This window comes from Micropterus salmoides, unplaced genomic scaffold (assembly GCF_014851395.1).
Source record: "Micropterus salmoides isolate LMB-PRFRI ecotype aquatic unplaced genomic scaffold, ASM1485139v1 Ms_hic_scaffold_1, whole genome shotgun sequence".
NCBI lineage: Eukaryota > Metazoa > Chordata > Actinopteri > Centrarchiformes > Centrarchidae > Micropterus > Micropterus salmoides.
The window spans coordinates 8,392,502-8,413,223 of NW_024040040.1; the positions used below are offsets into that span (position 1 = coordinate 8,392,502).

General features: G+C 37.9%; 1 protein-coding gene across 2 annotated transcripts; it reads right to left on the minus strand.

Annotated features, from left to right (window-relative positions):
* Window positions 1-1,752: 1,752 nt before the first annotated feature.
* LOC119901110 (dipeptidyl peptidase 4-like) lies at window positions 1,753-19,538 on the minus strand. Of its 2 annotated transcripts, XM_038716589.1 has the most exons (27): window positions 19,442-19,538; window positions 15,373-15,626; window positions 15,188-15,275; window positions 14,525-14,623; window positions 13,257-13,348; window positions 13,013-13,087; window positions 12,869-12,921; window positions 12,671-12,743; window positions 12,400-12,520; window positions 11,336-11,490; window positions 11,090-11,187; window positions 10,835-10,964; window positions 9,347-9,385; window positions 8,716-8,814; window positions 8,526-8,596; window positions 8,334-8,387; window positions 8,095-8,207; window positions 7,908-7,955; window positions 7,719-7,817; window positions 6,282-6,351; window positions 5,989-6,183; window positions 5,675-5,729; window positions 4,799-4,898; window positions 4,652-4,710; window positions 4,478-4,550; window positions 2,467-2,540; window positions 2,184-2,276 (listed from the first exon to the last, which is right to left on the minus strand). In XM_038716589.1, exons 2-27 carry the CDS (start codon window positions 15,373-15,375, stop codon window positions 2,184-2,186), a joined length of 2,229 nt encoding a protein of 742 aa, XP_038572517.1. In that variant the 5' UTR covers window positions 15,376-15,626; window positions 19,442-19,538. The 2 variants fall into 2 exon arrangements, with proteins under 2 accessions (XP_038572527.1, XP_038572517.1); XM_038716599.1 differs by having other exon boundaries at window positions 1,753-2,276; window positions 15,373-19,447.
* Window positions 19,539-20,722: the final 1,184 nt, after the last annotated feature.

Sequence of the window (20,722 nt, forward strand, 5' to 3'; positions counted from 1 at the left end):
AGGGTCTGCTCAGGTGGGCCAATTTTACCACTCTGCCAGGTCCACCTGTTACTCTCAACCCATTAGATGTGCCCGGTCACATCGGCCGAATCAACAAGCCAAGCATTTGTTCAGAAGGGAAAAATGCTATTCATGCGTGATGCCAGCTGCTACTTAGGTGTTAAGATCAAACAACCTCAGCTCATCCTGTTAAACAGAAAATACGGAAGATGCTTTAATGTGCTACTGTGTCATCATGATGGGAAGTGATATGTGTGCTGTCATATCTAGATGTGGAGTCAGTATTTGTGTATTATTTCCGATTAAGTTGAAAAGATGCAAAATATTGACCACGTTTTGCATCAGTGGAAGTTCTCACCATTTTACAAGCCCTATGGTTCAATAAAGACTGATGCTCTATAAAAGTAAATGTCCCTCTATTGCTATATGACTCTTGCATATAGTCCCATGTATTTTATTTGTTAAAAAAGTTCATCAGCATAAGAACAAAAAAAAATATCATTATTATTTCCAAAAATTCCTGTACACCCAAAGTTTTATTCAATACTTTAAAAAGAGTACTGAATCCTACTGCCAGTAACTGTCCTGAGATAAGTCCTGAAACCTGTGAACCTTGCCATTTTTAAAATTTTAAATTTATGTCCCTTTAAGTCTGCAAAAGGCAGCAGCAAAAAGAAAAACTCTTCAGTCTTGATTTATAAGAACTGACCATTGCAGCAAACCTGCAGTTTTGTGGGAGAATTAAGGCACAGACAATTTTTAATTTATTCAATACATTTACTTATGCTTATATGGGATTATAGTCCCCTGGTGATATGGTCATGGAAATTTGTGTGTAGTCTGCATAATATATACATATTATTAAATATACATAATTATAGTTAAATATTTTGTTATTTTTTATAATCTAAGCCATTGGAAGCATGTAGAATAGAGCCTTGGGGAACTCCACAGGTCATTTTGGGAACGCTGGGGACATGTCCCCACTACTTTTTAAATGGCTCATTTTGTCCCCATCACTTTTTAAAAACATAATTTATTAAAATGCTCTGAAAAATAGCTTGAACCTAGAAATGTTAACAAAGAAACCAAAAAAAATTGAGAGAGGTTTATTTGCGCAATATGCAATGCAATCTAAATATAGAGGAAACAAATTTGCAATTTTAAAAAATTGTCTAAAAGGACACAAAAATGTGCATGTGCATCAGTAACTTTAACAAATTCAGGTCCAAGTTTTCCGTTTTCTCTCTGTGAACATAACAACCTGCCATGCTGTTGAGTTGGGTTTGTGACACCTTGTTTCTCTAACATTAAACACTATACCCTTTTGATACGCCTGGCAATAATTAACAAAACAAAGTGATTTTAGGCATAATGTTCATCATATTAACCATATTAGTTTAGTGTGTAAGCTTTTGGTTTAGTTAGTATCATAAACCAAAGTTTCAGACTAATTGAAAATTTGACCAGATGAAAAGTAAACTTATCTTGGCAGGAACGTGAATATGTGGCATTACTGTTCCTGGCAATCCATCCAGTAATTTTGGGATATTTAAAACCAAAGCCAAAAATATATATTTAATTGAAAAAGCGAAACTTTTGACCTGCTGGTGGTGCTAGATGATGATGATGCCTCTATTGCATGTATAGCCATAAAATCAGACATTCATGTTCAATCCAGGATGAATTGTAATAACTTTAGTGATCCCTCTAAATGTGGATTGTCCAAGCACATGATATTTCAAACTAAAAGAGGTTCTCATTATTTATTCCTTTATTATTTTACAAAACAGTTATTACATAATACAGTCAAAACTTTCATAAATTTAGTAAAACTGTATAAAATCACTGTGGAGCATTATGTTTCTGAACTATAAATACTCTTCATGTCCAAGTACATTTACGACATTTTAAACTATCACATTATTATATCGATTTCTTGCCCAGGTCAAGTAAAAACCTCTTTAAAAGTTAAATTCATGAAACAAACTTCATTACATTGTACATGTAGATGTGTTATAAGTAAAAATACCAGCTCCAATGTCGTGTTTTGGCCCACTTTTTACTCAATACGTTTCCACTAGTAATCAAGCCTGCATTTACATTTGAAGTCTTGATCCCCAAAATTTATATTTTTTATTCACATGAAACAATGAAAAGAGGTTTTTGGGATCCAGTGGACTTCATGCAAAGCACCTCTGTAAGAAGTGACTCATGTGGGTGTAGACGTGTTGATAGGCCGAGCCGCCGAGCCCGTGATCCTTGTCTGTGTACCACTAAAAGAAGAAGGAAAAAACTCACACTAAGCCACATTATTCAACATGAAGAGGATCACAATGACATTTAAATACAATAAGCAAAAAAGTAAGAAATACAAATGACTGTCTAATCATTTCTCCATAAAATGACTTGACAAATCCTTGCAGTCTTGCAGTGATTCCACTTTGAATTTCCCAAATTACTCACCATCGCCTCAAAGTCCACCTGCTTCTCCACTAGAGCTTCAGAGATCTCAGCTGCCTGCTGGAAATGTACATTATCTAGAAAACACAACAACAACAAAGAATTAAATTAATAAGGCATTTGAGGCAATTTGCCCATTTGGATCTGCATTTTGGAGTCACCCATTAGCACCTTAACCTTCTTGCTGAGCATCATTAACTTTTAACTTAGATTCATGTTCACCTGATGAATCTAAGTCCAATATTCACTCTCCTTTTAACCCTTAAGAAAGACATTAAGAAAAGCAAGACAGGTGGGTCAGGTGACCAGGAAGCACAAGCGAATATATCAAAATAAAAGCCAAGAATATAGAAGAAAAATGTAATAAATAAAAACAATTAAATAAACCTGGACCGATGGAATTATTGACATGTGGCTTAATATTGTGCATTAATCCATGCACACAGTTAGAGTCACGTTTAAATTAATGAGCACATTGTTTGTTTTAATACAGTTTGTTTAGTTTAGTTAGTTTAACCTAAGTAATTATTGTGTGTGCAGAGTTGTTGCTGTTAGCACTGATATTTATTGTGGTTTCCAGTGTAATGCGGCGTGGTGCATTTTCCCTCTCTACCAGTAGGTGGCAGTACGAGTTTATGTTTGTGTCTTTTAACTGCTTTTTATCGATATGTATGTATTTTATTTGCAGCCTAGTAAAATACAGCATGTATTTACTTTTTATTTTACACACAGTTAACACCAAGCCTTCTGTTCTAACTCTGCTGTCAACTTCTTAGCTGCTCTGACAAAAAACTCACACCATAATTATTAATGTGTTTTGGTCTAAAGAATGATTTACCACTGTGCTATATACTGCGTGAACCTCTCCCAGCCCTGTTATTTCAAAGTGGCTGTCCGAGAAAGCTTCATCTTTACAAATATTGACACAGTGGACAGTCAGGGCCACTCCTAAAACAGTGATATAAATGTAAAGTAAATATACGCTGTATATAGGTTGCAAATTAAATACGTCTGTATTGATGCACATAGATAAGATTCTTGCCTTTGGTGTGGGAGAACTGGGTTCAGTTCCCACTGTGAGACATCCACCATTGTGTCCCTGAGCAAGACACTTAACCCCTTGTTGCTCCAGAGGCGTGCGACCTCTGACATGTATAGCAATTGTAAGTCGCTTTGGATAAAAGCGTCAGATAAATGTAAATGTAAATTGATAACCTGGATTTAAAACAGCTAGCAGACGCAAACCAGGCACACATTTAAATACACTCTGCCAGTAGGTGGCAGAGAGAGGAAACATCAGCTTAATCTACTTTTTCTACGTTCACAGAAGCAACGGTGCATTATGGTGGAAACCTGTTTAGATTTTTTAATGTCTTCAAATGGAGAAATTAAAAAAGGAATTTGCAAAACCACCCACGTTTCCAGCGACATTATGTAACATTTTTCATAACCGGGTTCAGCAGCCTCTAAGGAAATAACGTTAGCTAAAGGCAGAAGCGAAGAGACGGAAGAGGAAGTTGATGGAGGAAGCTAAAAAGCGATAAGGAGAGTGACCAAGCAAGAGTCTGCCAGATGCTGGTGAGAGCTTTGTGAAATTCAAGGCTGCAAGACAGGCGCTGAGCGGTGTATAAGTGATTTGCAAAAAATATCAACTCTTACACAATGTTACTTTAAACATAAACATTTAGTTAATGCAAACCCTGTTCTTATGTGGTAAAACTAAAATGTACAATCAAAAATTCATCTTTTACCCACTAACATTATCAAAATTTGACACGTTTTGGTGTCACTTTGACTAAATCTGACAGTCCATGGGGTACCCAGAATACAAAGGCTCAAGAACATAAACTTATTCTCATTTTTTGGGATTCTACACTAAAAGAGGTTACTTGTTAAGGGTTTGGCACTCACTTTGGTAACCACTGCTGTATTGGAGGGAAATCAGGTTTTATTAATGAATTCAGATGAATATATGAATATATAGTACATGTAGAAAAATCCCTGCATAACTCACCGTCAGCTGTTCCATGAATCAGAAGATACTGCACTGAATGGAAATTGTTGGCCCTGGCAGTTACCGTTGAGTTCTGCACACAATCAGATTTGTGTTTATTGGTGACCACAGGTAATGTGTCGTATACAAGAGACAAGGGTTTGATCATGATATCACTGTGAGTGTGAAGCTTACAGTGTAGGCAGAGGGATTCTCTGAGGGCTCCATCATGTAACGCTCTGTGTAGATGGAATCTGGAATAAAACAGACAGATAATTGCAGATATTGTGTGTCCTTAAAGTGGGTTGTTAACATTAATAACTGCTTCCTAAAGACAAATACCATAATATTCCCATTTGGAGACCGGAGCGACCGCCATTCCACATTTGAAAACTCCACTTCCAGATCCCAAGGCCATTGACGTTACGTATCCACCATAAGACTGAAAGATAAGCAGCTCATTACTGTAGCTCATCTCAACCCTAACCCTTAAGTAAAGATCAAGCACACTGACACAGGGTGGAACATTAACTTATTTTCAGAGCCTTTTATTGCCCTCTGAGCTATGAAATAACACAGATGTATTGCTTAAGGAACATGAAACTAGTATCCACCTACAAGTGCGTCAATTTGTGTTGAAAAGTGGTGGGGGCTTAAGGTCTCTGATTAGGGGTGTAATGATACCCACAGGTCACAAGACATGACGATGGACAAGAACAAGATGAATCATCTTCAAAAATCACCGTGTTTTGAAGAAATATGAAATGCTTAAATTGATATAAGGGGGGGGGGGGGGGGGGGGGGGGTCTAGGAGTCCTTCCCCAGATAATTGGAACATTAAACACTTAATTTCCTGCATTCTGGAGACATTTTCTGCTCCAGTTTATAGTGGATTTGTCTTTATTTATATAAAGAGAAACACAAATTCAGCTGGCAGGTGACACTTCATAAATACAAAAATATAACAGAATGTAAAACTGGACAGTATTTTTTTCTATATTTAAATTGCATTGCATGCTTTATTATAGTGCAAAACCTTTTATTTGTTATTTTACATTTCTTAGTACAAGCTATTTTTTTTTAGAAGATTTTAACAAATGCTTTCAGAAAGTAATGGGGACAAAATCAGCCATTTCAAAAAGTGGTGGGGACATGTCCCCAACGTCCCCAGTGTAAATGACACCTATGCCTACGTTGTATTTTTTCATGACAACTTACCCAGCCCCAAATAGCAACTCTGTCTTTGTCAATGTAGCCAAATTTGATGAATTCCCTAAAATATAAAAAAGAAAATTATCTCAATTGAGGGCAGCAAATTCAAAGGATGCAAACTGCTAACAAAGGCCTCATCGACGTCGTCACTCATTGATGGTTTTGGCATTTCCTGTCTGTGTATGCTTGGGAGAGTTTTGACCACAGAAACAAGTCAAATCCAGTTTTATCAAGCTTTCCTGGGAAAAGCTGAAAGATGAGGCTGTTTGTTTGAGTGTGGAATGCATTGACTGGTCTAAACTGTGCCTTGTTTTCCTCACCTGGCAGCTGTTATCTGATCTTCCACCTCATAGGTTCCCAGACGTTTGTAGATTGCATGCATTATCTTGTCACCTTGGTAACCGCTTCCTCTTCCATCAAAGCTGGCGACGATGATTTTCTCAGTGCTGGCCAGGTAGGTGGACCAGCTCACCCTGTAGACAAAATCGGCTTTCTGACTGCAGGGACCAGCGTACCTGGGAGGTTGGGCAACATTCAGTTTATGAGCTCTCTTTAGAAAAGCATTTACAATCTTATAATTAAATTTGATTGCTTTTTTTTGATAAATTCTTACACATCTATTAGCAAAGGGTACTTCTTGGATTCATCAAAGCCTGGAGGCAAAAACATCTGGTACCAGAGATCTGTCAAAAATATTAAGATCCATAGACAGACATAAATGACTTATTCATGTTTGTAAAAAACAGTAGTGGAAGAAATTCTCTTTTTTACTTTAGTAGTTCCTAACCGTCAAAGAGACACAAAGTAAACGTGATGTTTCGTAAGATGAGATATGGGGTAGGAAGTTCTGCTACACACATTTTGTACTATTTCTTCAATTTTTGCATTCTATCTCTTCAGTCCTCAAACAATCAAAAGAATAGTTTTGGGACATACCCTTATTCTGCTCTGTTCAGTAAACAACAGCTAGCTTGACTCTGGCCAATGGCAACTAAATCTGCCTACCTGCACCTTGTTTGTTTAATTTGTCCTAAGGCCCGATTTACTAACATCCCGATTAAAGAGTACTGAATTGCGTGTGCATTCTAAAATATTGCACGTGCAATTTTAGCACCTGTTATGGGTGATTTACTAAGAATTATTGCGTAGATGACAACAGGAGCAAACACAATGGAGGTGGCAGTATTTAAATGCGTGTTTTAATGGTTTCCGCCATGGAGAGTCGGGAGGGAAAGCAGCCAATGCGTAAAAACCTTGGTTTGTTTCGTTCAGTGCGTCCAGCGTATGTGGAAATCGTATGTATCTGCCCATCTTGCCTGAGATTGCACTAAGAACTTGAGACAGCACGCCTGGAAAAACTGCTTTGGGAAACCCCTGCAGAAACAGCTATAGTATGCTGGAATGACCCAGACGCGAGGAAATGCCAGCAGCTCAGTGCTTCATCTAATACAACAATAACAGCAGCCATCTCTGCACAACACTTGGCGGTTTGCACCTTCCTTTCAAAGACATCTTCCTTTCAAATGTATTAAATACAGAGGCTGTTGCACTCACATGAAATTGCGTTTAGGCTTGGTAGATCACATTGCGTGTAGTAAATAAATGTATTTGCATGTTACTCCCCAAATTGCATATTCATTAAGGTAAAAGTACTAAATGAACAACAGGTGCTATCTTGCACTTTTGAAAGACGTCACTCTGCATGCACACAGTTAGTAGATCAGCTTACGTGGTAATTTGCTGATGACATCAAGTTTGCACACGTCTTTACTCACGCAAACCTTTAGTAAATCAGGCCCTTAGTGTACAGACTAAATCGATCTTCTCAACTAACTCTCAGCAAGAAAGGGAATTAGGGTATGTCCCAAAATGTGAGACTATTACTTTGACTGTTTGAGGTCTGAAGAGGTAGAATGGTGCAATATTTCACAAAAAGCAAAAATTTAAGAAATTTTAAGTAAAAATGTACAAAAAGAGAGAGTAAAAAGTTCAATATTTTGTCTCTGAAATTCAGTCCACTGGTTAAATATGAAATGTTGAATAAATTTACCGTATCCATCAATTTTAATGGAGCGTCGACGCATGGTGGGCATTTGGATGTCAGCTATCAGGCTGCTAAATGCAGTATTGTTCTCCAAAACCCTTATCTCTACAAATGCACAAATATAGAAGGGTCATTAGAATAACATTTTCTCCTCCTTGATATTATTTCAGATGTTATTGCAAATTTGTGGATTACCTTTTTCATTCCTGTTATCCATGAGAGAATAGAAAGGAATGCCAGGACCTTTGTGGGAACAATTACAATAATATATTTATTTGTTTGTAATAAAATAAATAATAATGTTGTTATATATACATTATACAGACAGTGGTATATTGCAAAAAATCTGAGAGGGAAAGACAACAACGAAAGTATAACTGACCACTGCAGCTCATGCGGTAGAAGGAGGCATTTTGGCTGAAGTAGGCTGAGTTGTACTGACAGTTTTCTTTATTTAATGCACAAGTCAGACACTTGGTCCCTTGTTTGGTCCACCTGACACACACACACACACACACACACACACACACAGAGTAAGTCTGAGGAAATGCTTTTTCATTTAAAAATTATGTCTTCAAATAACAAGCAAAAATAGTAAAACAGTAAAATAAAGACCCTTACTTGTAAACATTCCTTCCCCCTGGCCTCCCGCCCTCTTCGTTACTTGAATAATATCTGTGGAATAATTGGTATGAATGATTTGAGAGAAAGACCAGTAAAGGAGGAATTCAGCTCATGGGATATGACTTAGCAGAGACAGCAAATATGAACAATTTTGGTGCATAAAAAATACTGCACATAATTCAAACTTACATACTATCTGCAGTTACTTTCAGGATGTCGGTGACTTCCCATTCTCCAGATGTGATTGGTGTAGCTGTGTCCTGCATGAATGAGTCAGAACAGTATGCGTTATTAATTATGACTATTGTGCTATGAGTGTGTGTGCGTGATCTTGCACAAGACAAAACAAAAAAGATAAATATATAAATATTCTACCCACCCGGACCACATGATGGATGTGCTTGTACCCTTTGGCGTCGCTCATCAACAGGTAATAGCTGTTCTTGTCTGCTGCAAAAACTGGTTCTGGTGGAGAGAACTGTAGGAAGAACAAGATTATTAGCATATACTCATAGTATATATATATATATATACAGTCATTCAGCTCCAAGCCCATATGTTCCTAGTGAGGACATAAATCTTTTAAAACAGCTCACAAATATACAGTTAGATTTTTGTTTTAAATACAGTAATACAGTAATTTTTAGCTAATGTTAATCTAATAGGTGAAAACATTTGTTGGGGACTATTTTCAGTGGTGGATTAATCTACATTTTGTGCTCTAGTGTTTGGTGCACGGTGTGACACCACAGCGGTGTATGTGGGATTAATCAAAATAAAATACAATGTGTGTGTTACATAGTCATCCAGTGCAACAGTTTGGCTCATTGATGTGTTTTTAATGTTTTTTTTTTGACAACAATGGAGCTCTGTAGCGCAGACATACACACCCACTATTTGTTAGTAAGATCAACTAATTGTTGTCTTTGGTCTTTTCATGAAATTTGTTTGCAATAAAAAAGAGAAAAATATTTGTACAGATTTATCCATTAACAGTGTACAGGACATACCCGTCCAATCCAACCGGTGGAACTTTTCACCTCCAGATGCTGAAAAAATAAATAGAATTGTTTGTTTTTTAGCTGCACTAAGTTACATGTTATAACAATACACCAGCCTTGTCAGTCTAAAAACCAAGGCAACACATTTTAATTTAGAAACCCTTTTGCTTACATGGGAAATTTCCAACAGCAAGGCTGCTGTTACACATGCAACATTTTTACACAAATTAATTTCATTAAAGCTGCACTGCTGCAGTCAATACAAATGCTGTGTGAACTTTCGTTGCTTCAAGATTAATGTCTTTTTTGCGATTACGTTAAATCAACAACCAATCATGGGATTTCAGTTTGGTACCACGGTAATCAGTAACAAAGATGTGATTAGCAAGATTTTGTGACATAGCGCTAAGAAAGAGAAATGTCCATGATTCAGTGTTGTTGTAGGTGTAGATGTAGATCTTGCTATTTTTGTACAGATGTTTGTGGTCCCCAGAGGATGAAGCCTAATGGCTTTGGTGATCCCAATATAGTGCAATACTTCAAGTCAAACATTTCACTAACGCAGTGAAATCTCTCAAACATCAACAGCTGTACTTTGTGTTTAGTGCAAATTAGCAAATGTTAGCATGCTAACACACTAAACTACTAAACTACTAAACTGCTCAACAAGTCTATGGCTCAGGAGGTAGAGCGGGTTGGCCATTAATCAGAAGGTCGGTGGTTCAATCCTTAGCTCCCCCTGGTTGTCGAAGTGTGGGCAAGATACTGAACCCCGAATTGCGCCTGGCGGCTGTTCCACCAGTGTGTGAATGTTAGTTTCCATTTGAGCACTTACGCTCAGTGTGTGAATGTGGTGTAAAAGCACTTTGAGTGGTCGAAAAGGCGCTATACAAATACGGAGTATTTACATAACTGTTAATTATCAGCATGTTAATATCCCGAACATGTTAGCACACTGATATTAGCATTTAGCTCAAAACGCCGCTGTGTGAAAGTACAGCCTGACATAACCGCTTCAATAAGAGGAACATCTACCAATAACTCTTTCAATGCACTTAGGCTCAGTGTGTGAATGTGGTGTAAAAGCGCTTTGAGTGGTCGAAAAGGCGCTATACAAATACAGAGTATTTACATGTAAACATATGTGGAAATGGGGATATTGTGTTAAGAGAGACTTGAAAAAATGCCCTATAAATCATTTATGTGTGACTAAATTTAACCAAGCAATGCATGGCAGCTGGTGTCACGTTCGCAGTTGTGCTGAAAGCAATTTAGACAGAATAAACTAAGTGCAGGTCTATAAAACCTTTACCTTATCTTCCCTTTCAGTAAAAAGTGTTGCTAGGTGTAGGCTTTATTGCTGCTGAAATGGTTCATGTACTTAAAACTCATCATGAAGATGTTTGTATAGTTCTATGACACCAGTGTAATATTTGTTATAATGTAAAAAGAACAAATAAACTAACAATAATACCTGGTCATAACTTTATGATTTACCTCGACAGGATCCCATGTGTTTCCACTTAAGTTGTAGATCTGAAGAATGAGGTGGTTTTGTACTCTTTTCAGCCACTGGACAGCAAGACGTTTATCTGTCACCCAAGTGACAGTGGCCAAGTAGTGCTCACTGAGGGCAAGGGAAAAAAAGAAAAGAAATGATAAACTTTGTTTGTTTTCTGATTTCCTTCCCTGACAGCTGGAGACAATAGCCTGACACAAAGTTTAACAGTCTAATAGAAGCTTCTTCATTACCTCGAGCTGAATGAGGGGGGAACAACAACCTCAGTAATTTCTTTTGTGTTGTCAGTGTCCACAACAAACAGTTTCACAACAGGGTTGGGAGTACCTGGCTGCACAAAAATGAAATGTAAGAAACACCAGATAATAATGATAATGCAAAGCACGTCTGAACCCAGAGGAGACAGGTCATGGACATGCAACAATACAATAATCCCAGCACAAGCTTGTTAGAGTGAACCAAGCCCTGAATGGTCCCACCTTTGGGTATGGAATGGAAACAGTCCTGGGGTACTGGTTCTCGCCGTACCAGGAGTACTCTATGGTGTGGACATCAGTGTCATTGAACTCAGCGTAGGCCACGTACTTCCCTCCAGGTGACCACCACAGGGCCTGATTGGATGAGAACATCTCCTCTGGAAGGGGGGGGAAATGTGAAGCTGAGTTTCTTCATTCAGGACTCCCATGGGGGTTAAGTTTGGGGTTCAATTCCCGCTACAACACTGCATGTACTGATGCTCCTATAAGCTGCAGTAGCCTACTTTGTGTTGTTGTATGAGGATACTGCAGCAGTATGGTTAAATAAATGTGTTCTTACTACAGCTGAAAAATTACATCAGCCCTGTATTGGGTAATAGTTCAACTGCCTCTCTTACAAAAATGCATTGTCATCAAGCAAGAATTTCACAATAACATTTCCAAGAGTTCTTATCTGAATTCAATTTGTTCTGATTACACTGAACTGTTATGAATGTTATTCCTGAGGAGACACTGTTTCTGATTATCTAAGTGGTGAAGCCAAGTCAATTTTATTAAGGGGGCTTTACAATCTTTCCAGCATACAACGTCCTCTGTATTTTCTCAGACCCTCGATTTGAATGGGGGTGAAGAAAAATGAATGAAAACAGAAAGAGCAACAGAGGAGTTAGTATCATACCCTTCTTGTCTTTTTGTCTTATTCTGGTCATTGTTGAGTGAATACTTTGTTACTTTCCATTTAGTTATACCATATTCCCACCTGCCATTCACATGTGTTCTGTACCGGGATACTTTATTTTGACCCGCATGTTAATGTTGAGTGTAAATGCACGCAGAGCACATTGGAATCCGAACGCCATGGGATCAGCTAGACCATATTTGCAAGATCCAATCACAATGTAGGCAAAATAGGGATATTGGGATCTCTTGTTAATAGCAGGTGTAAATGCAAATACCTCTGGCTCAGATGTCATTATAATGTAACCGTATACAAATCACATGTTAATACCGAGTATAAATGGAACCTTATAGTTCAACATGATTCCTATACATCATGTGCCACTTACCCTCATACACCCAGTCCGGGATCCCATTCAAAATCAGACCTTCCATGCCGTTGAAAGTGACTTGCTGTGATGGTGACTTAGGGTTTGTCTTTATATAAACATTGTTTTCCCAAACATAGGCCTGAAAATGCAATAAAAATACATAAGTACAGGAAAGACACTCTCTGCTCAAGTGTTTCAAGTGATCCTCTCATCTATCACCCACTTCAATGCTGAAGTGTCAATCAAAGCTATGTACGTATAAGCAATAATTTGTCTTTTCCAAGCTTACCAGTTTGTTCCCTTCAGGAGCCCAGGAAAAGTACTGGACTTTATCAGGAATGGTAGAGGTTGTGATAAATGAGCTGAAATTAAGTGAGAAAAAAAATACTTTGTACCATACTATTACTTTGTTTCAAAAGAAATATTTTTTTAAAAATATATACATTGCATGCATAACATATTTATAATTTATAATTAGGATACTTACCCTAATTCACGGTCATAAAGTGAATATGAACCTGTAAATGAATGCCTCCACAGCTAATGGGAGAAAACAAAAAACAAACACTGTAGTGTGATCACTTCAGGAGGTTTAAATAGGTATCATATTCATTTGAAAACCATAGCGTACCTTGGAACGGTTGCTCATGAATGCAACATATTTGTGGTCAGCAGACAGCTGGTAATCATAAGCATTTTTTTCAGTCTGTGTTGGAAAAAAGAAAACAGTCCAAAGAGTTTTACAGAGCCCCTACTCACGACCTCACTGACAACAATGCATTTGTTTTGACGGGTATGTTCTCATATTGATATCATGTGGTTTAAGTTGCTTATACAAAAGAAGCACACAAATGCACACGAGGAGGATGACTTACAAACTTGTCTTTGCTCAGGAACTCTGTGACAGTCCCTGTGACCACGTCGTTGAGGAAGACTGAGCCCTGGGACTTATACAGATACTCATGATCTGTGGAGGACGATGGAAAATATGAATGTAAAGTAGAACAGAATATTTTATTTAAAATGTAGGACAAGCATGCAAATCCATATAAAGGGGTTCAAAACCACATGCTTAAGTAACAAATGCATGAGTCACAATTATTTACTGCTTGAATTAACACAGCATGTATCATGAACCATTTCCTGGACACGTCACTGTGAGTTTATATGATTATGTTAACACTTAAAGGGCCACTCCACATATTAGCGTACAGCCTGTGAAAACAGTTGTGTTATGTCTTCTGACGTCTGAGGAGCTTTGTCAAGTTAGACCCTGATGGTGTCACAGTGATGTCATCAGGGAGTAAAAGTATACTAGGCACTAATGCTGCGTCGGAAATTTCTGACCGCCAACTAGAAAAAGTACTGCAGAACGCCACTTGAAGTCGGATTTCCTACGCGTGAACTTCAGGAGTAGCAGCTGAATGATGTCACACAACACTGGCAGCTCACATGGAAGCACACATGGTATATGGTATATTGTATTGTATATCTCTGCCTCTGCTGCACTGATTTTGACCATTGGTTTCTCAGTCCATCTCTTGTGAGTCCATAAAGTTAAACTTTTTTTCAGCCTGATCCAAAGTGGTGGGCTTACCAACCAACCAGTAGACTGACAGTGCCTTCCAAACAGCCTTGCAGCGAGCATGGCTAAAAAACGGCTTTAAATTTCAATGAGTTAAAGCTCCTGTTCTGCGTTCAGAGAGGCTGCATGGATCTGCAACGCCCTTTTCTGTCCAGCTAATTTGGTGGCATGTAGATTAATATAGATGTAGATTCATGTATGAAGTCATTAAATGATGATCCGTTAAGTGTTACCTTACCACATAAACTCATTGTGACTTCCCTTGAATTAATTAAGCATGTGTTTTGAACTCACATTATAGTGTTCTCAACTAAATGTGAAAAAATATCTCCATTTACACACACAGACACTTGAATGAGGGGATCGATCTAAGTGAATTAGTAACTTGTTAGTTTTTATTACTAACAGAGGAGACTGTTGTTATAGATAAAAAAAAACATCCTTGGTGACACATTTACAGTTTAGCGGCCAGTAAACGTTTGGCTGTTATAAATGTCATCATTGTTCACCTCCACTCCTATCACCCACAGGTTTCAAGACAATTCTACTGTCCCCCACCTGAGATCCACATCATGCTGTAGGACTTTGGCTTTAGTGAACTGTTGAAGACATCCTCCAGGGTGAACGATCTCTGGTTCTTGTTGCCCCCCTGCCCCTCTGAAACAGAAAGTTAGAACCTGGCAGTGACTTGATGGTCACTGGTTACAGAAAGGCCCATGATATCACACACACACACACAAACACAAACACACAACACACACACACACACACACACACACACACACACACACACACACACACACACACACACACATCCTGATCATCATCATGAAGCAAGGATACTGCTGTAAAAGCTGTAAGTGATAAGGACAAGTGGAATATTGCTTATGTCAGTGTGTTTGCGGGTAATTTGTATGAAGCTATTTCAAGGCATGTGCTGGATCAGAGAAGCTAAATTGTCCTTCTTTGTGATGCAACGCCATAAATTGAATACAATAAAGTAATTTCCATTAAGACATCTGTTTTATTCTAAATTTATTAGAGTTGAATTGCTTCACATTTCCTATTCCTATTTTGATTTGAACAGTGATCCAAACGGATCATGCGTAAAGATGCGTGCGTCAAGTACTTTCTCTCATACGTGTTTAACGGTGCGTCCAACCACAGATAATACATTAATGCCTACACCTGTTAGGCTCTCATTTAACAGCAAAGACTCACCTTTCAAAAGTACAGCCGTAGGTACCGCTATCAAGATGACGACGACTGCTACCCCAAAGACTCCGAGGAGCACCTTGGCGATGGAAACCTGTTCAGAGGTGAACGAGCAAAAGTCAGAAAAAACTCTCTGTGAAGCATACCCCAACATAGCATCGAAATGTGAGTATAAACAAAACACCACCAACCATTGTTTCTGCGCGTCCGTGAAGTGTGTAACCAATATCTGTCCAAATCACAACTCCATCGATCCAGGCGGCTACACTCGCTGGCAACACTTTACTATAGGACTGCAGTGGGTTTGCGGTTAAATATTATCTCGACTGAAGTTTCAAAGGTACGTGGGACAATAAATGTCCAGCGGAGTAAGGATCGTCAGGTTTGATGGTGTTCCCAGTGTTTTGAGGAAGTGGGCTTGTCAGGCTGTTCCCCATGCTGTCCACTGTACAAAACGTGTAATTCAAACTTTGAGGCAAATCGCCGCTGTCTCTCTGAGAATATGACACATTTATAGACTTAAATATGACAACCATAGTTCTACATGCAAATATCCTTTTTTTTTTTGTTATAAACTGGCAGCATACAGTCAGCTCACCGGGACGTTTACACTGTCCTGTCTATAGTTACAAATGCATTTTTCATGTCTTAACAGGAAATTATTTGGTTATTGTGTATATACACAGTGAGAAGCCTCATATGACTCATGATTGCTTAGTGTCATCCAGCTGATTCTAAATTCCTCCTAACAAAGAAAACAATACTTCGGCTTATAAATACAGAAGTAAAACTCAGAAGTGAGGAAATACACATTTGAAATACAATTAATATACAACATATTAGGGATGTCTTAGGCCAAATTCACAGTTTGACAGTTTTATAAAACACAAATACTGAAATACATTTACTGGACCTTCAGCTGTCAGGGTCAGTGTGTGTCTCTACTAACACCACATGAAGGACATTTATTTAGTACATGGGAACCAGCACACTGGGAGCTGCCACTCCAAACTTGCTTCATGTGTGCTAAAGTTACACATGAAGCATTTTTAAAAGGCGGTTATAAATATTTGTAGTTGTCTGTGTTGGCTAAAAAAATCTATTTAAAAGTAATTCCCGCACAGCTGTATCCCGGCAGAGCTTAGAACATTCTTAGAAATCAGCTTTTAGTAGCAACATGTAGGGGTACTGTAGCATGGGACCCAGAGGAATCTGCCTGCTCCTGCTTTATTTGCTCTGGCAGAAGCATCTGGCCCCTCCTGTTTAGACAGATTTCCACACCTCTGGGATCTGGTCTGGCCAATCACAACTGTTAACTGTCTAATATGGGGCGTGTTTGATACCATGACTGTACAGATGGTTGACCAAACCCTTTGTTAAGGTAAAACAGATGTTCTTGCCATAATTATCTGTAGGTCTATCCAATTGCATCCAGAGGCATTCTGGTCTGCATCATTTATAACGCCCCTTGGTAATCAAAAATCAACTGAGAGGCTACAGATTTAGAGTGGGGATGCCAGACTAGGGAAACTGAAGACAAGAAATAACGTATTTTTCTTCTTATTGTAAGTGAAACTTTTAATACACTCAGGGGTTTTGATGCTACAGCCTCACTTGGTCTGGTATGACCAGTACATTAGGACAAACTTAGGAAGGTGTTACTGTTACACCATGTTTGCACATTTAATATTATTCCATTAAATGTGCAAACATTCATCATCCAGGTACATACTTTTTAGGCTGTAATTAACATTCAGGCAACATTCAGTGTATTAAATTGCTCCCCCTTCCAAATGTAAATTGTAGCTTAAAAAGGTTTTTCCAACATCATTTGCCAGTTCCTTCTTTATGATCATCACAGATTAGATAAGTCAAATTAAGGACCAAAGCGTTTTGCCTGAATTCACCTAATAGGTCCACTTCATTAGAAGTCCCAGTATTTTGTACATATTTGACATAAATATGATATTATATACAGTTTAACATCCCAGAAAATACATGAGGCATTTAACGCTCTGCTTCACCTTTGCTTAACTGTTTTCAGCCATGCTGGCGTGGATTTAGACATGACTTTTGTCATATTGACAAGTACAGTAAGTGCATTTTCTCGTGTTTCTTTCTTCACATTTCTCACTACTCAGGAGTTTGTGGTTTGATCCCCTGCTCCTCCAGTCTGCATGTCAAAGTCCTTGGGCAAGACATAGAACCCCAAATTGCTGTGTGAGTGTATGAATGTCAGTTTCTTATGATGAGCAGTTCGCACCTTATCATCAGTGTATGAATGCGTGTAAATGGGGTGAACATGACTGTGGAATGTAAAGCGCTTTGAGTGGTCGGAAGACTAGAAACGTGCTATGCAAGTACTGTGCATTTACATTTACATTCGTGTGTCGTGGCCCAGGTATGACCAGTCTATACCTCAGATGACTTTGAACGGTTAAATGACTGATAACATAACAAGAAAGCTAATAAACTGACTGTCATAAATGCCATACACTATATTTACATTATCATTAATATCCTTCCTGTTTCAGTCTAGTTCCTGAATGCAGCGTGAGAACTGTGTCACTGACTGTGGCAAAAGAACATTATATATATTTTAGACAGAAGTACATGGCGGTATCAATCACGCACAGGTAGAGCAGGTAGGCTCTGAAATAAAAATCAATTTTAGTCCATGTTGCAACAGACTATGGACATTCTCCTCTTTGTACATGCTTTAAGTGCTGACCAGTCACTGTAAATGCTAAAAGCCTGTTAAAAGCTTAACAAATATAAAGCTGTGGCTTTATGAGGAATATACATCATATTCTGCAGTTGTTCCCTTCACACCGGACATCCTCAGCAAACAAATAGACAGTGGATGTCTTCCCTAATGCAGCGTTGCTTGTTTGAAGAGTATTACTTCATAAATGCCTCCATTTGCCTGACACTAAGAGTGACTAAAAACGTTAAAAGGTGTCAAGGTTTGAACACATGTCGCTCTTATGTAGTGGACAGATTTAGTGTTGGTGTGTGGAGACAGACATCGAGAGAGATGGAACAGAGAAAAAAGGAGAGAATGAATGAAAACAGCCATTTATACATTACAGTGATTGAGAGAGCTGTGATTAAATGGCCATTTAAATTCCTTGTACAATTGTTTCTTTTTGTCTATAAAATGATAAAAGTAAGGTTATATCATATTAATAGTTTTAACTCTATCATACAATGTCTTCCTATCTAATGTTACTTCTAAATCAATGTTTTTGTTATTAATTAAAAAACGTAGGTATAACAGGACACGACGTTTCCTGTATCTCTCTCTTTAGCTGTTCATATTAAATAAAGGCAATAATAGACCCCAAAAAACTCTCCTCTGGAGAGTTTCCTCTGTCCTGTCATGTCACTTTTATAACTACAGTTTTTTTTGTTTTGCTGCTTAAATGCCCCACAATATTTGCTTTCACATTCCTGCGCACATGGAAACGTTTAAAATGACTGACAGCAGCCTCTCCAATCATGAAAGTAAATTATTAAAGACAAACACAAAATAAAGAAACCACTGGGGGAGAGGGGAGAGATGTGACCCCGACTGGTTAATCATAGTTTATAATAACGCAGCGTAGCGAGGAACTAGACGTTTCATAGAGAGGACTTCAGTCTGCAGTGGAGTTCAGACAGCTACAGCACATGAGACTGTTTATATCCTGCACTGGAGGCTGAGTAGTTGCACTTGTAAGTCAGAGAGTTAAAATGCCCAGTGTTTATTCAGTGGCATAAACAAAGTTGGGTTTTAATATCAGCAGAGGTGGTTTAACAGTCAGTACTATAATTGCATTCTTGGCTTGAGATTAAGTTTGGAAGTTATTGTTTGGAGAACTGTGAAGGAATCACTGTTAGAAATGGGTCAGTGATGCTTCTATTAACATCCTTATAGCACTGTGTGTGTCAGGTTAATGTACTGTAGCAGCAGCTGACCTCAACACTGTCTCTGCACAAGGACACTTTAACCACTGCACTACTATAACTACGGCAATTTTAAACATAAATATATTTCAGTTTGAAGATATGCCATTGAACATACAACAGGTGACATAAATATCTAATCGACCAGCATTACAACTGCGACAAGGTGAACAGGTGCATAGACAGAGAAATGTAACTTGTGTCATGACATGAGTAATAAACTTATGTAGGTTTTCACAAAAATATTGTGTTGACATTTTTCCTACAAGCTCTCACATTTACATGTTATCAGGACCATAACAACACATTTACCTTTATAGCTGCCAGTGAATGTTCTCATGAAGGGTTCACATTTCATTCACACTTCCACTAATCTGACTGTTACATCCAGGTTTCAGTGAGTCCTCCCACCACAGATGTTTAGTTAAGTTAGAGTCATGAGACACCACAGAGCTCAACAGGAAATGATCGCCTCCCCTGCACTTTTCACCACCCACACTGTCCTTGGCATGTTTCCCATATGAGCCAGTACACTGCTTTTCTGTTGAATTTCCTGAGTTTCACTGACGGGCACCATCTAGTGGCGGGGAGATGCCATCGGGACAGCCAAATATTTTACTACTATTATACTGTACTACTACTACTACTACTACTACTAAAATTAAAAAGCTTTAAGAACCCATTAGCTGGATCTCAAACTTTGTGAAAGCAAAATAATATGCCATAGTATAGAGTAGAAGCATTTGCACAGTCAACCTGCGCCATGCAAAGGTCAAAAATATGATTTTAACATATAAAATCACAAGTTAAAAACACGGGAAATACTAATACAGATACTTAATAGGTAAGTTGAAATTCTAGGAAAGTGGAAACTGTTAACTTTATGGCAAATAAAATATAAAATGACTATCAGGGTCTTGTATGGCAAGCTGTTTTAGCATTTATTTCTTAAAACTTTCTAGTCGCTATTTAAAAGCTACTAGTACTTATACTCTGCAGTTCAGATAACTATTCATTAGTTACTAGTAAAACTATAATTGAATAGTTACTACCACCATTTCCATTTTACTAGTAGGCCTATCTATTATTTATCTACTGGTGCTTATTTTTTTTAGTTACTAGTAACTATTCAATTACTTATTAGAAAGAATTAAAATGTTACTATCAACAAGCCATTTCACTATTCATTAATGAATGAGTAGTAACCCAAAACAAATTACTAGTAAGAATGAAAATGGTACTAGTGTCTTTTGGAACAGTTACTAATGACTAATGAATGAATAACTGATGAACTAGTAAATGGAAACAGTTTCTAGTAACTATTCAATTAGTTACTAGTAACTAATAAAAATGTGATATCTGAATTGCAGAGCCCTATTGATTTCAATGGTAAAGTAACTAAAAAATAGTTACTAGTAACAAATACTGAAGTACTAATATCAAATCAATTGTTACTAGTTAAACAGGAATAGTTTGGATGGAATGGCTACTAGTGACAAAACCTTACGTACTAGTATTGTCACTTGTTACTAGTAAAACAGGAATAGTTTCTTGCAGCCTAACTAATGGAATATTTTCTAGTGACAAAAACTT